Raw genomic sequence first — 13,497 nt, 5'->3', positions numbered from 1 at the left:
CCTGCAATACATGTTTGTCACGCAAAGCAGCAGCGCGCGTTTCTAGTGCAGCTTTCTCGGCTGCAGCTTCAATGCATTTTAATGAGACTGTAGAAGATCGGCCACTCCTTGAGCTGCCACGGCTCTTCTGTGATCGTTTACTTGAAACCTGCGTTCCCACATTAGAAACACTGTCATAAGGATGCACCTCATCTTCGTCGTCAATTTTGTAGTGATTGACAGCTCCATCAACATCATGAGCATCATTATTGCTTTCCAACCGTTTTGTAACTGCACCAGTCGATTCATTATCCATTTCACATTCTAACCATTTTGTAACCACATCTGTAAATTCATTGACACTCAACGTTTTGGCTTTATACCACACTTCATGCTTGTCAGCTTCATCGGCTGGCAGCAAAGGTAATAGAGTTGTGTGCGCATTTTGTGCGTCATGGCACATCAGTTTAAACTTGTCAAACTCGCATTTCACTGGTTCTTTACAATCCTTGTTGCTGCTAGACATCAGTTTATTAATAGTCTCCTTTAACTTGTTTGCTTTGTTCAAATGACATTTTCTTTTTGTTTGCAAAGTGTCTATTTTGTCTAGCAAGGCTTTTGTGAGCTGCCTTTTGCGTTTTAAATCCTCTGGGTTCATTTCCACAGGGCTGGCAGTAGCCACGCCCACCAGCTGTGCCTCATCACAATTTTTACTTTGCGCTGTAGCCATTGTTACATTCAGTCATTTGTTTACGCTTTGTTTTCAAACAAATTATCTCCAGCGACTTGGCTACTCACCACTCAACGACAGATTTCAGCTGTGGCAATTCAATCACTCACCCAGAGCTCTGAAACGGGTGGATCTGAAATGGATAGCCTACTGAAGTCGAGTTGTCCACTGGTCCGCTCGGTTCCATTCAAACGGAGGTAAACATCGGCTTAGTTTCCAATTCTTCTTTCTTGAAGCGCAACACTTCACCAATTAGTCCACTCGCCCAAATGAGCTAGTCTTTGACTTAAATGTGGTGACTGTTTCCTCCTTAGTCACCGCGACTGTTGAACTGTAAACTTTAGTTGACTCGTGATACCAACACCGACGACTTCTGTACGTTGCAATCATTTGTTTACTTTATTATAAAAACATGATACACTACAAAGTTTCGCGTGTGGCAACACGGTCAAAGACTGTGTGCTCACCAGTTCAATCAGTAACACCTGTAGCCTACCGGTGAGCTCACCTATATACCTGTGCACTCCTATGTCCTCGCCACTCAGTGGTCAACAGTAAAAATGACATCCAGCACAGACATAATGGCTGCAACACACTTAGTATCAAGAAGCTGAAGGAACCTTTTGATTTGACCCTCTGTCTCACTGTCCTCAGTCATACGACTCTCTCCGAACGCTATCTCAGCGGCTCTTTTCAAGGAATAACAAATCTTTGAAACAAGGGTTGGGGTCTTGAACTTGTTGCAGCTAGGATCAAAACCACTCACTTTCTTAGCACCTTCAATGGCCAGTTCAAATTTGGACGGTATACATATTTGATGCAGATATTGAACACTGGAATCCAGCCCGTTCACAGCGAGCATATACCTACCCAATTCTCTCATCTTCTGTGCAATGTAAGCATACTGCGACTTGTCGTTACCGTGCTTTGCGGACAGTGCATTGCCGTATTTGCATATCAAGGGATCATTTCTGATGTGGCGCGAGATGTCATCTTGATTCATATTGAACAAGACGTCGTCACACACTCCTGTGGAGTAGTCAGACCGTGGGAGGAGTCGAGCGGCTGCACCTTGGATTCGCCGCCTTCCTCCTCTCCTTTTGGACTTTGTCTCCGCTTTGACTTTACATTTGCGCTCGTGCTTCCACAAATCAGTTTTGACGTAAAAAGCGAAATAATATTGGCACGGCAGATAGTCACGCACTGACAGAGCTGTATTAGTTTGCCTCTTGGGCACAATTTCCCCGTTTCCAGTTTGCAGAACTGCAAAATTGTGTTGATAGTTCCCTTTGTTGCGGAGTTGATCCAACAAACTGAATCTGATTTTGGAACCTTTCGGAAAACTACAAGCATGTGCAACGTCATCTTCGTTTGGATGCATCCTTAATAAATGTCTTGCAATTTTGCTATGTGGTGTATGGCAATAAAGGCAAAACTGCTTTTTGGAAGGCTTTGCCAATTTTGAGCTTGATCTTGTATCTTTCCTCCCCGCAGATTTATTCTGGCGTCTCGTGGCTAGGGCTGTTTCCTTTAGGGCTTGTTCGGTTACATCATCTGAGGACCTTTCTCCTTCCGACGGAAGATAATCTGATGCGCTTGAGCTACTTGAATCCGCTCCTTCCTCGTCGCGTGCACGGTTCTCTTCGTTGTTTGACCTGCTCTCTTCAGCACTATGCTTTTCAACGTTGTGTATCGCTTGGCTCTCTTCATCATGCAAACATTGGTCACTTATAGCCAACTCATCCTCATCATCATTATTATTTGACCTCTCTTCATCCTGTGGACTCTTCTTTACATCACTTGAGATGGTTGAATCCTCTTCCTCATCCTCATTGCTTGGGCTGTTCTCTTGATCGCTTGAGCAAGTCTCTTCATCACTCAAGATCTTCTTTATGTCATTTGAATAGTTCTCTTCCTCAATTATAATCTTCCACCACTGATGACGTCATGTAGCCGGGCTAATGCTAAGCTAGCATCCGCGCTTGGTGCAATGTAAACAGCTGTTATGTACACTGCGTTGAATTCCCTCGGGAGGTATGTGGGTCGGCATTTAACAGTCAAGTATTCCAGGTTCCCTCGGGAGGTATGTGGGTCGGCATTTAACATTCAAGTATTCCAGGTCTGGGGAGCAGTGGCTACTTACAGCCACTGACAACACTCATCACTTTGCCTGTACGTCAATGTAAATCAGTCAAAAATAACACTGGAAATGGGTAGGCTATTAGAAGAATATTTGGGTGGTGTGATAGGCGTAAAACGTCATTCACCACATAAAAAGACCAAATTAACAAAGTACCTACCCCAAATGGACCATAATAACCACAGCATCGGCCCATCTTGCAACAGAATGTGACGAAAGAAAGCGCGCCTCCTGGGATGTCTCAGTCGCTGAGCTGAAGGCATTTATTGCTCTGCTATATGTGAGGGGTGCATACTGCCGGAAAAAAATTGAAGGAGTCCAAAGTCCAGAAGTTTGGTCTGTTTTGATGTCTGTATAAAGTCCTCCGGATATATTCCAAGCACACAGAGTTTTACATTTTAACGGTATTTTGACCTCCTCAACCTTATTCCCCAGAGCCATACAGACACTGAGCTCTCATCACTCCTGCTCTTACCGCTGGACTGTCTTCTCATTGTGTGGTGAACGTAGAGCTCCCATGAAAAAACTAAATCCACCAACTGGTTGTGTGAAAATAAAGGTATCTTGTATTATTTTATCTTGTATTTAAGATAACAGAATTACTATTACTTCTCATAGCTTTAAGAAATCTTGGTTTTTTTCCGGTTAATTACCGAATTCTTGCATTTTCTTATAGTCTAGCTGATTTCAATGATTGTGTTGGAAGTAGTCATATGACGGCATTGATTTATAATGTAACCCGAATGTAATTGATGATTTCATTTTATAGTGGTTTTATGACGGCATTTTTCTATCTCGCCTAGAACTGCAGTTACTGTCCAAACAATGAGAAACAAAAACGATTTCTTTTTTTTCGCACATCACGACAAACTGTAGGTCCATGTACGTCCTATGGGGTTTTTCCTTGTCCATGCACATGGTCAAGACAAAGTCAGGTCCTGGAATGATAATGTAGGCCTAATGAAACCATAACATAGTTATAAAACCATTATATTATAATCAAACAATCAGAATGTCAACATATGAATCCAGAAGGAGATTGGAACTGGTCCCAGTTCTAATATTTCCGTCTTCGCTCCCCTCCCTTCCCTGAGGTAATCACTAATCTCTCCTACTTAGAAAGGGTGAGAGTATTTTGCATTCCACTACAAATATGGATTGCCACAACTTGTCTTGGAAAAAGGGAGCGAGAGTTAATGAAGCTATGAAGTTAGTTATGAAGCCATACGTCATCACGACTCACTTTCAGTAAAGTGATGCCATGTCCTCTCATGACCTAGAACTTAGAGTCATGTTTATGTTAAGTAGTTTAAGTTTTAAGTTGATTATGGTTATGGTATTTCACCAGGGTCACAACACACTCACACAATCAGAAATCTAAAAACATACTACACGAACGATAAACATATACGAATAGAATAAGGGTCAGTATGAGAAAATAGAAATAACAATGGATAATGAGATTTAAACCCCCCCAAAAATGTTAGTTTGCAACAGCTCAACACACTCAACGTTGTCCAGCTGCTTGCTAAGTAGATTGTCAAACAAGAACACTGTAGGCATCTTTTTTCAAACCAACTAAAGTGTCCAGTATCATTCAGAGACTGAACAATGATGCAATACTGTATGTAGAGGGCCTATCACCCCACACTCTAAAAAAAGAATAGTTGAGAATATGTAAAAATTCAAGGCAACCTTATGCACTAAGAATTTTGAGTTTGTTGTTCCAACTAAGAATTTTTAGTTTGTTGTTCCCACTAATATTAGAATGTTGGTCCAACTCATATTAGATCGTTGGTCCAACTAATATTAGATCGTTGGTCCAACTCATATTAGATCGTTGGTCCAACTCATATTAGATCGTTGGTCCAACTAATATTAGATCGTTGGTCCAACTCATATTAGATCGTTGGTCCAACTAATATTAGATCGTTGGTCCAACTCATATTAGATCGTTGGTCCAACTCATATTAGATCGTTGGTCCAACTAATATTAGATCGTTGGTCCAACTCATATTAGATCGTTGGTCCAACTCATATTAGATCGTTGGTCCAACTAATATTAGATCGTTGGTCCAACTCATATTAGATTGTTGGTCCAACTCATATTAGATTGTTGGTCCAACTCATATTAGATTGTTGGTCCAACTCATATTAGAATGTTGGTCCAACTAATATTAGTTTGTCCTGTCAATGGTCATCACGTTTAATTCTTCATTCTGCCAATGCAGATTTGTTTGTTCAATAAATGGTGTTGTTCACAGAACTACAAAAAGCTAATCGAGAATATAATCGTCTTTCTTTCCACCCCATCCATTTTTTTTCATTAGCCAAAATAATTCAATAACCTAAATTCTGAAATGAATCAATAATACTGTAGTGTGGATATGAATTGGACTTTGCACACTAAGTGTAATCACGCTAGCTTTTATTGACCGTTGCACGCCATCGAACACTGACACAGTCACAATTCAAGGCACGGTTGTAGCTTTGTGTAAGCCCTTGAACTCGAACTACCCCATACTTCCCCTTGTACGACACATCTACGGTTTGACCTATACAACTTACATAATAGAATGTGCCTATAATCCTTTGGGGCCGCTAATATGCAAATCAGTTGTGGCCAAGCGGCCAATCAAAAAAATGCGTTGAGGTCTGAGCTGCCTTGTGCGCATGCGCTGCTGTTATACCAACGAACCAGATGTGCCAACAACGAATTGCAATTTCAGTTTATTCACAATTGTATGTTTAGAACTTATTGGGGTCCATTCCATTCCTCTGATGTACATTTTTACGTTCACTCATAGTAATTTAAATGTTCCTGTCTGAACAATTCAGAATACTAACTCTACTGAATAAAGCGTAGTTGTTTTTTTTTTTTTACAGTGCAGCAACCAATCCACCGGACCTCACTTTGCACTCTAATCAAAGTATTGCATTTGATTGTATGCATTTCCATGTATGCCTGGCGTCACAGAATGATCATGGAAAGGGACAGTGGTTCACTCAGGAAGTGATTGAATTCAGTGACTGCTTAGTTTGAACCCAACTCTGTGGATGATTAATTGTGGACAGATTTCTTGTATTTTTCAACATTATACACTATCCACTAAATACTGTTTCTCATTAACAGTGTGCTTGTGCTCACTCCGTTTACTATTTGTTTTATTTGTATAGCACATTTCATACAACAGGGGCAATTCAAAGTGCTTTACATAAAAAAAAAATACAGCAAGAGGAGCATAGTAAGAAAATAAAAATGACAATGAATAAAAGCAAATATAAGAAGTAAATAGATACAACATTTAATAAGACAATAGTTCATGGATAACACACATGTATAGAAATGTTTGTGTTTAATCATGCTGCAAAACTGCTGCAAAACATGAAGGTTTTTAGCTTAGATTTAGGGTTTGGGCCTGTTTGATTTCTTGTTCCAGGAGCATGAGACAGCGTGACTGAAAGCTGCTGCACTGTGTTTTGTTTTCACTCTTGGAATGATTAGCTGATTAGTCTCAGCTGACCTTAGGGGCCTTGAAGTTGCGGGAATAATAGGGTGGGAGGCGATCTGACAAATAAGAAGGGAGAAACATCAGAGAAACATCACAAGTCTTTGCATATGCTGTCATGCCGACAGTATCAAGCCTTATATAGCTTATAGCATCAGGTTTCGGAAATTCCCATTTGATGATGATGATGATGTCATTACGCACCACAACTCCTTGAACAAAAGAGCGCTTCGTGGTGAATCATCAGTCACACCGGACAGTTCTTCAAATCTAGCACCACGAAAACTCTGGCCACTCAATTGGAACCGCTTCCGAAGTGATCAGAAGGAACACTCATCTTGCGGGACATCTCCAACCCGTGCCTCGGATTTCTCAGCTCCTGCTTTAGCGGTGGGACACACGCGTTGTAGCCGCGTAAGTGTTGCCATTTCAAAGATCGGCTAAAATACCTTGTTGTTGGAGAGTAGTAGGCTATATCTAATCATATATTGTAACATATTTGTATCATGTTTGGTGTTTTTTCCCCATAAGCGACTCTTAAAGTCACATGTGGGCTGCGCTTCCGTGTGGCTTCTGGTGAGATAAGAAACTGACTAACTTAATGTGCTTTGTTATATTATAGGCTGTATCTGCTCAAGTGACTGGATAAGGATATCGTGTCGGAACTATGATGACGGACGCCCTGAAACTGTACTTATTTGGGGTCGCGTTGACCGTGATCGCAGCGTTTATCGCCATGGTGGACTCGGTTGGGGGTCTCATGTACGTCCAAGAAGCGGACCCTGGCTACACACGGTTGGACAGTCGGACTGAGAAACGGTTCTCTTCAACCTGTCCGAGAAATTATCGATCCTGATAATTCCACCTCATGTGGACCTCATGAACTCGAACTCTAAGGTGTATTCTGACATGTCGGTTATGAGGTGGTCACGGGGTGTTATACCGCTAACCTCTTATGCACTCTTATAATCCCATCATACTGGTTTCTTTCAGCCACGCTGATGATTCTGTACGATCTAGGTCACTGCACTAGTTGGGCGAGTTGTCAAACTTGTTTTGCACATTGAAGTACCCTTATTGATGTTCAATATGCCCATGTTGACGGTTTATAAGCTGTAACAATGAAAGTCACGTACAGTCAAACACTTCATGCACTATTAATAGTTCATTGCATTTCTATTAAGGAAACACATTTGTTTGAATCACATTTTGTATTGTTAGTCACAATTGTATGCCTTTTGTTTACACTAATCACTCATTTGCTTTTACCCTACGTGGCTTCATTGGGAATCCTCTCAAATCCTCTAATTGAATACGTTGTCATTTCATAGAATGCACCTTAGTGTTTTGTGTTATTAGCTACCCATCTGGAACAAGGGCTGACTGCTATATACATGAATAAACACAAGGTGTAGCTCCACTTTTTTTGAAGACACTATAGATGTGCTGTATTCCACCCGATTAAAACTAACACATGACCTTCATGTAACTACATTGGCCCACTATAACTGAATCCTAACATCTGTGTCTTGTTGTGCCCTCTTATTTAATTGTGTATTTTTTTTGCAACTTACTTCATTGTGTATTGTTGTTATTTGTACTTTTACTTTTTTTACTGATTTATTAAATCACATTGTTCAGTATACAACCTGTTTACTGTGCATTTGATAAATATACTGACTTGACTTGACATTAATCTTTTAATCTTAATTGGTCAGGACAACAGATGTAGGCTATAACAAGGCAGGCCCTGTTCCATTTTTACGAAGTATGAACTGTCTTATTCGTGACGTTAGAATTATATGGTTCTATCTCCCTTTTTGTCCAAATTGAGTTTTATGACATAATCTGATCCATTAGGTGTTTATTAATGCCTGTGTGGTGTTATTTTTTAAATGTTGACATTTTTTAGTTAGTAATTAATAAAATACAAAGGTTCCATCTCACAAAACATAATGGAATGTAAAAACTTTGACGCTCAATATCTCTGAACTACCCTAAACGGAGATTGAACCGTATAATTATAAGATCACGTATTATTAGCCGTGTGCTAGCTATTAGGCTATTACAAAGCTGTTGTCACAAAGTGTCAGGAAAAAGAGGTCATAGGTAAATTTAAGAGTTTCCTGCCTCTGTAGCCATTGTGCATGCAATAAAGGCCTTGACGGAGAAGTAGGTAGTGGTAGTGATTCTGAGCAGTAGGCCGTACGGTAGTGATGATTTGGGATAACAAAAAATCACAATAGCCATTGTAATATAGGCAATGTACTGTATATCAATAGATCACAATGATGTGTCATGATTGATTGATGCAGTGTATTCACCTGCCTAATGCAACACATATTTGTCATATTTCAAATACTGTATACAGTAAAAAAATAATAATACAGTTATACAGTAGAAAATTAAATAAAAATACATAATACATAATTTAATTTATGTAACATTGAGGTATAGGCTATTTGTATATTTTAGTATCAGTTTATATTGTAGAGACTCAGTGCTGCTTGAGATCTTATAATGAATATGATACAATAGTTCTAGGGTTGTGGGCCCTACGTGACTCTGGGCCCTAATGCAGCTGCATATATGGTAGTTACGCCACTGATTGGGGGTGTTGTATGTATATTTCAGCTATACTTTATACACAAATAGCGTACAAATAACCTAAGTACAGTATTTAGTAATAGTGCATTGTGTTTAGCACGGGAACTATCGCATCTGAAGGCTGTGCTGGTCTAGGGCCACTTTCTCAAGGAGTTTGAGTATTTTCTCAGTCATGGTGAGTTGTTATTATCCTCTCAGTGCAGACGATGGCAAGTCCTTCCATGACATCTCTGATCGCATCAACAACACTTTCATACGGAAGAAATTTGGAATCAGAGCCGGACCGGGGAACTCGCAGCAGGTAAATTGTACAAACTAAAGTAGAAATGTGTGTGTGTGTGTGTGTGTGTGTGTGTGTGTGTGTGTGTGTGTGTGTGTGTGTGTGTGTGTGTCTGTGTGTGTCTGTGTGTGTGTGTGTGTGTGTGCATGCATGTGTGCTCGTGGTGGAGACTTGTGATGTGTGTGTGTGTGTGTGTGTGTGTGTGTGTGTGTGTGTGTGTGTGTGTGTGTGTGGATCCTCCCTCTTGGCCTGGCTGCCCAATCAACTAGGTGCACCTCGTTTGAGTGTCGCCACACTCTTGAATGAATGAATGAATGAATGGTCTTTATTGTCATTGATATAGTAGTGTGGTCACTTTGTGGTCACTTTGCTCACAACACAGATGTGATGAGTTGATAGTGAGAACAACGGCACGACACCTTCCATCCTCGTATAGTGCATTGTGTTTAGCACGTAAACTATGCCATCTAGCGAATTGCGTATAGATGAGCGCATTCATATTTGACAATGAATAAATAGGTATTTTGATTACCATATTGTAATACCATAAACTGCATATCGATATATTATTAAACATCTTCTGATATTCCGTTGGGGATCAATTGGTCCGAAAGCTTCATAAAAAAACTTTCGAAGAATAGCTGGCCTATACTACAAATTGATCTATTATATGGAATTGAATAGCAGGTCTGTCAGATTCAAATCTAAAGAATGCTAACCTTTGTAACCAGGAGACTGAGACTTCTCAAATCATATTTATGTAGTTCTTGCAAGAAGGAGCGATTGTCCGGCCAACAAAACAGAGGTCTCATCACAATGGCTCAACATGCAGTCCCAATTGATTACATTTATAGGTTTACAACATCAATGGGCGGTTGCTCTGCTGGGGTTGGCCATAGTAGGCTCAACGGTTGGTCCAAATAGACATAACTGTCCCAGAGAGTGAGAAGGAACAGCCTCCGAAGTCTTCTGCTTATCAGTAGTCGTAAAACCTTTGTTCATCACATGAGAATAATACTGCTCTGCATTCTTGCCATCCACACCGTTTTCAGTAAACATTGTCACATTGCTATAGTATTAGACATTTCCCCCCCACAAGGTCTATTTAGCCAATAGAGTTAGACCAAGATTTCAGCAAAGGCTATGTAGTCCTACAGGTATAATCGTGAGCTTAGAATGATAAGGTTCTATCTCCGTTTAGGGTAGTTCAGAGATATTGAGCGTCACAGTTTTTACATTCCATTATGTTTTGTGAGATGGAACCTTTGTATTTTATGAATGACTAACTAAAAAATGTCAACATTTTAAAAAGAACACCACACAGGCATTAATAAACACCTAATGGATCAGATGATGTAAAAAAAATCTATTTTGAAAAAAAAAAAAGGAGATAGAACCTTATGAATAAATGAATGAATGAATGAATGAATGAATGAAATCTTTATTTCGAACATGTGAAAAAAGAAATAGTTATAACAACAAAAAACAAAACAAAAACAAGAAAAAACAAAACAAAACAAAAAACACTATTTACTTAACATGTCCGAAAAGGAGTAGGAAGAAGCATAAGCTTATTTAATCCTACCCCTTCTCCAATACTCAGAGATTAATAATTAATAATCTGCAGTTTCAATATTAATATAATATGTTTTAAAGTAAATCTAATTTATTTACGTATTTACATAATTTACCAACAAGAAAACAGATAATGTAAATAAACAAATAATCATCATTCTTATCATTCTAATGTCACGATATATGGGTATTTTAGGACGTGAGCCTTTTATCAGACGATCCCTTTGGATGCGGGCAATAGCACCTGTTGAGATAAGCTCTAACTCCTGGCAGCAGTTTGTCGTTAATGACCCGTCAAACACGCGTCCCCGCCCACTGTCTTACACACTAACTCAACTTATCACTTTGTACCCGGAGCGATGAGAGACAATCTGTCATGAGATGTGACTGAGGCAGGTTTAATAAGAAACCTATACCGTTATTTCGAGCTAAGCACATCAAATATGACTTGGAGACTTGTGGTCCTCGGCGGGACATGCCTGCTTCTGTTGCGCGCTGCTGGGGGTCAGGGGAGAGAGGAGCAACGGAACCGGAGAACGATGTCTTTCCATCGGACTAAGCCAGACGAGGGTGACCGTCAGGTGCGCTCACGGGCAAAGAGGGACACCGCTGCTTCTCACAGTCCCACTTTCACCTCTTGCAGACTCTCTTTTTCTCCCTCTGAACACAAAGTGTTGGATGCAAATACACACGAGGTGAGAGATAATGACAGGGCTGGTTTTAATGTTTGATGGTAGGCTATATGTCTTTTTTTTTATCAACTTAAATGCATTAGACAGCTAGTCTAGTGCCCATGCATTATCTGACTTTCAACTAAACATGTTCTTTTAACAATTATAGTCTAGGGTCATTTTGTATTCGTTTGTATTTTTTTACACTTTCTTTCTTTCTTTCTCTCTTTCTTTCTTTCTTTCTTTCTTTCTCTAGACAGGGTTTCATGAAGATAATGGCTCAAGTTTCACTCTTACATGGGTGGGAGACGGGACAGGAGTGAGTATGACAAATCATCATTATCATCATCATCCTCATCATCATCATTCATACATTATATTTCATGACTGTGTCCTAATAAGGAAAAGCTCTGGGCCCTGGTTGAATAGTCTAGAGAGAGAGAGAGAGAGAGAGAGAGAGAGAGAGAGAGCTTACTATCAAATCAAATCAAATCCAACTTTATTTATAGAGCACATTTCATACACAGATGCAATGCAATGTGCTTTACAGGAATATGAATAAAAAACAATAGAAAGAATGAGACAAAGCCTAAGAGGATAACACGTATCAGTCATGGGAGTTTTAAACAGTCATGGCAGGGAACAGGTGTGGACTGTAGAGACTAATCGTGGCGTTAGAATTATACGGTTCTATCTCCATTTTTGTCAAAATTGATTTTTGTCAAAATTGAAAAAGTATTCTGATTACTGATTACTGATTACTCCTTTAAAAAGTAATCTAGTTACTTTACTGATTACTTGATTTTAAAAGTAACTAAGTTAGATTACTAGTTACTTTTTTTGTTACTATTGGCAGCTGCCTAGGCACCCCCCCCCCCCCGCAACATAAAAATGAACCAAAACTCACTTTATTTTAACAGTAACTTAAATTACATAATTAAACTTTAAACAATAACTTAAAGACAGAGACAGAGAGAGAGAGAGAGAGAGAGAGAGAGAGAGAGAGAGAGAGAGAGAGAGAGAGAGAGAGAGAGAGAGAGAGAGAGAGAGAGAGAGAGAGAGTGAGAGGGTGAGAGAAAGAGAGATAGCTGGATAGATAAATACAGCAGGCTTCATTTTGTATGCATTGCTTTCCACACTGGGGAAATTTATAAGCAGAGTGTTGATAGTTTCCAAATCAGTTTGACTAGGGAACAGAGCTACACGCTGCCTCAGAGAAGATGTTCCTTTCACCGAAGCACCACACCATTTTACAACGTCTCTCTCTCTCTCTCTCTCTCTCTCTCTCTCTCTCTCTCTCTCTCTCTCTCTCTCTCTCTCTCTCTCTCTCTCTCTCTCTCTCTCTCTCTCTGCCTCTCTCTCTCTCTCTTTCTGTCTGTCTCTCTCTCTCTCTCTCTCTCTCTCTCTGCCTGTCTCTCTCTCTCTGTCTCTCTCTCTCTCGCTCCATTGTGTAGGCTACGCTTCTGTTTACACTGTGCAATCAGCGTGGTGATACACGTGAGCGATTCTGCTGCAACCTCGTGTTGAAAACGTGAGCACTGACGTCACTCCCCAAGACGCGAGAAAAGCAAACAAATGTTTGTTTACTATCGAACATTACAAAGAAATACTGCATTTAGCCTAAGTTATGAGGTAGTAACGCAATAGTAACGCACAGTCACTTGAATAAGTAACTTTAATCCGATTACTGATTTGGAAATAGTATCGCATTAGAATACCGGTACTCGTTACTGAAAAAAGTATTCAGATTATAGTAACGCGCATCACTGGTGTTATTCTTAAAATGTTGACATTTTTGAGTTAGTAATTCATATAATACAAAGGTTCCATCTCACAAAACATAATGGAATGTAAAAACTTTGACGCTCAATATCTCTGAACTACCCTAAACGGAGATAGAACCTGATAATTCTAAGATCACGTAATGGTAAATAAAAGCTCCAATGTAATAGGATTTAAAACATCTTTAAAAAGGTCTTCAGGATGCTACATTTTATTTGTTTATT

The 13,497-nt window shown here is 39.7% G+C and overlaps 1 protein-coding gene across 1 annotated transcript in view; it reads left to right on the top strand.

Annotated features, from left to right (window-relative positions):
* Positions 1-11,263: 11,263 nt before the first annotated feature.
* Positions 11,264-13,497, top strand: part of LOC308164098 (sortilin) — a gene marked incomplete at both ends in the record, with an annotated part of 18,493 nt that continues 16,259 nt past the window's right edge. Inside the window, 2 exons of the mRNA XM_080538251.1 lie at positions 11,264-11,515; positions 11,748-11,810. Of these exons, the coding sequence (XP_080394377.1) occupies positions 11,264-11,515; positions 11,748-11,810 (315 nt within the window). The remainder of the gene's footprint in view (positions 11,516-11,747; positions 11,811-13,497) is intronic.

This window comes from Nansenia antarctica, assembly GCF_963989245.1.
Source record: "Nansenia antarctica genome assembly, chromosome: 8".
NCBI lineage: Eukaryota > Metazoa > Chordata > Actinopteri > Argentiniformes > Microstomatidae > Nansenia > Nansenia antarctica.
The sequence above is the reverse complement of the archived record's forward strand: the minus strand, read 5'-3'. Positions and strand labels throughout refer to the sequence as shown.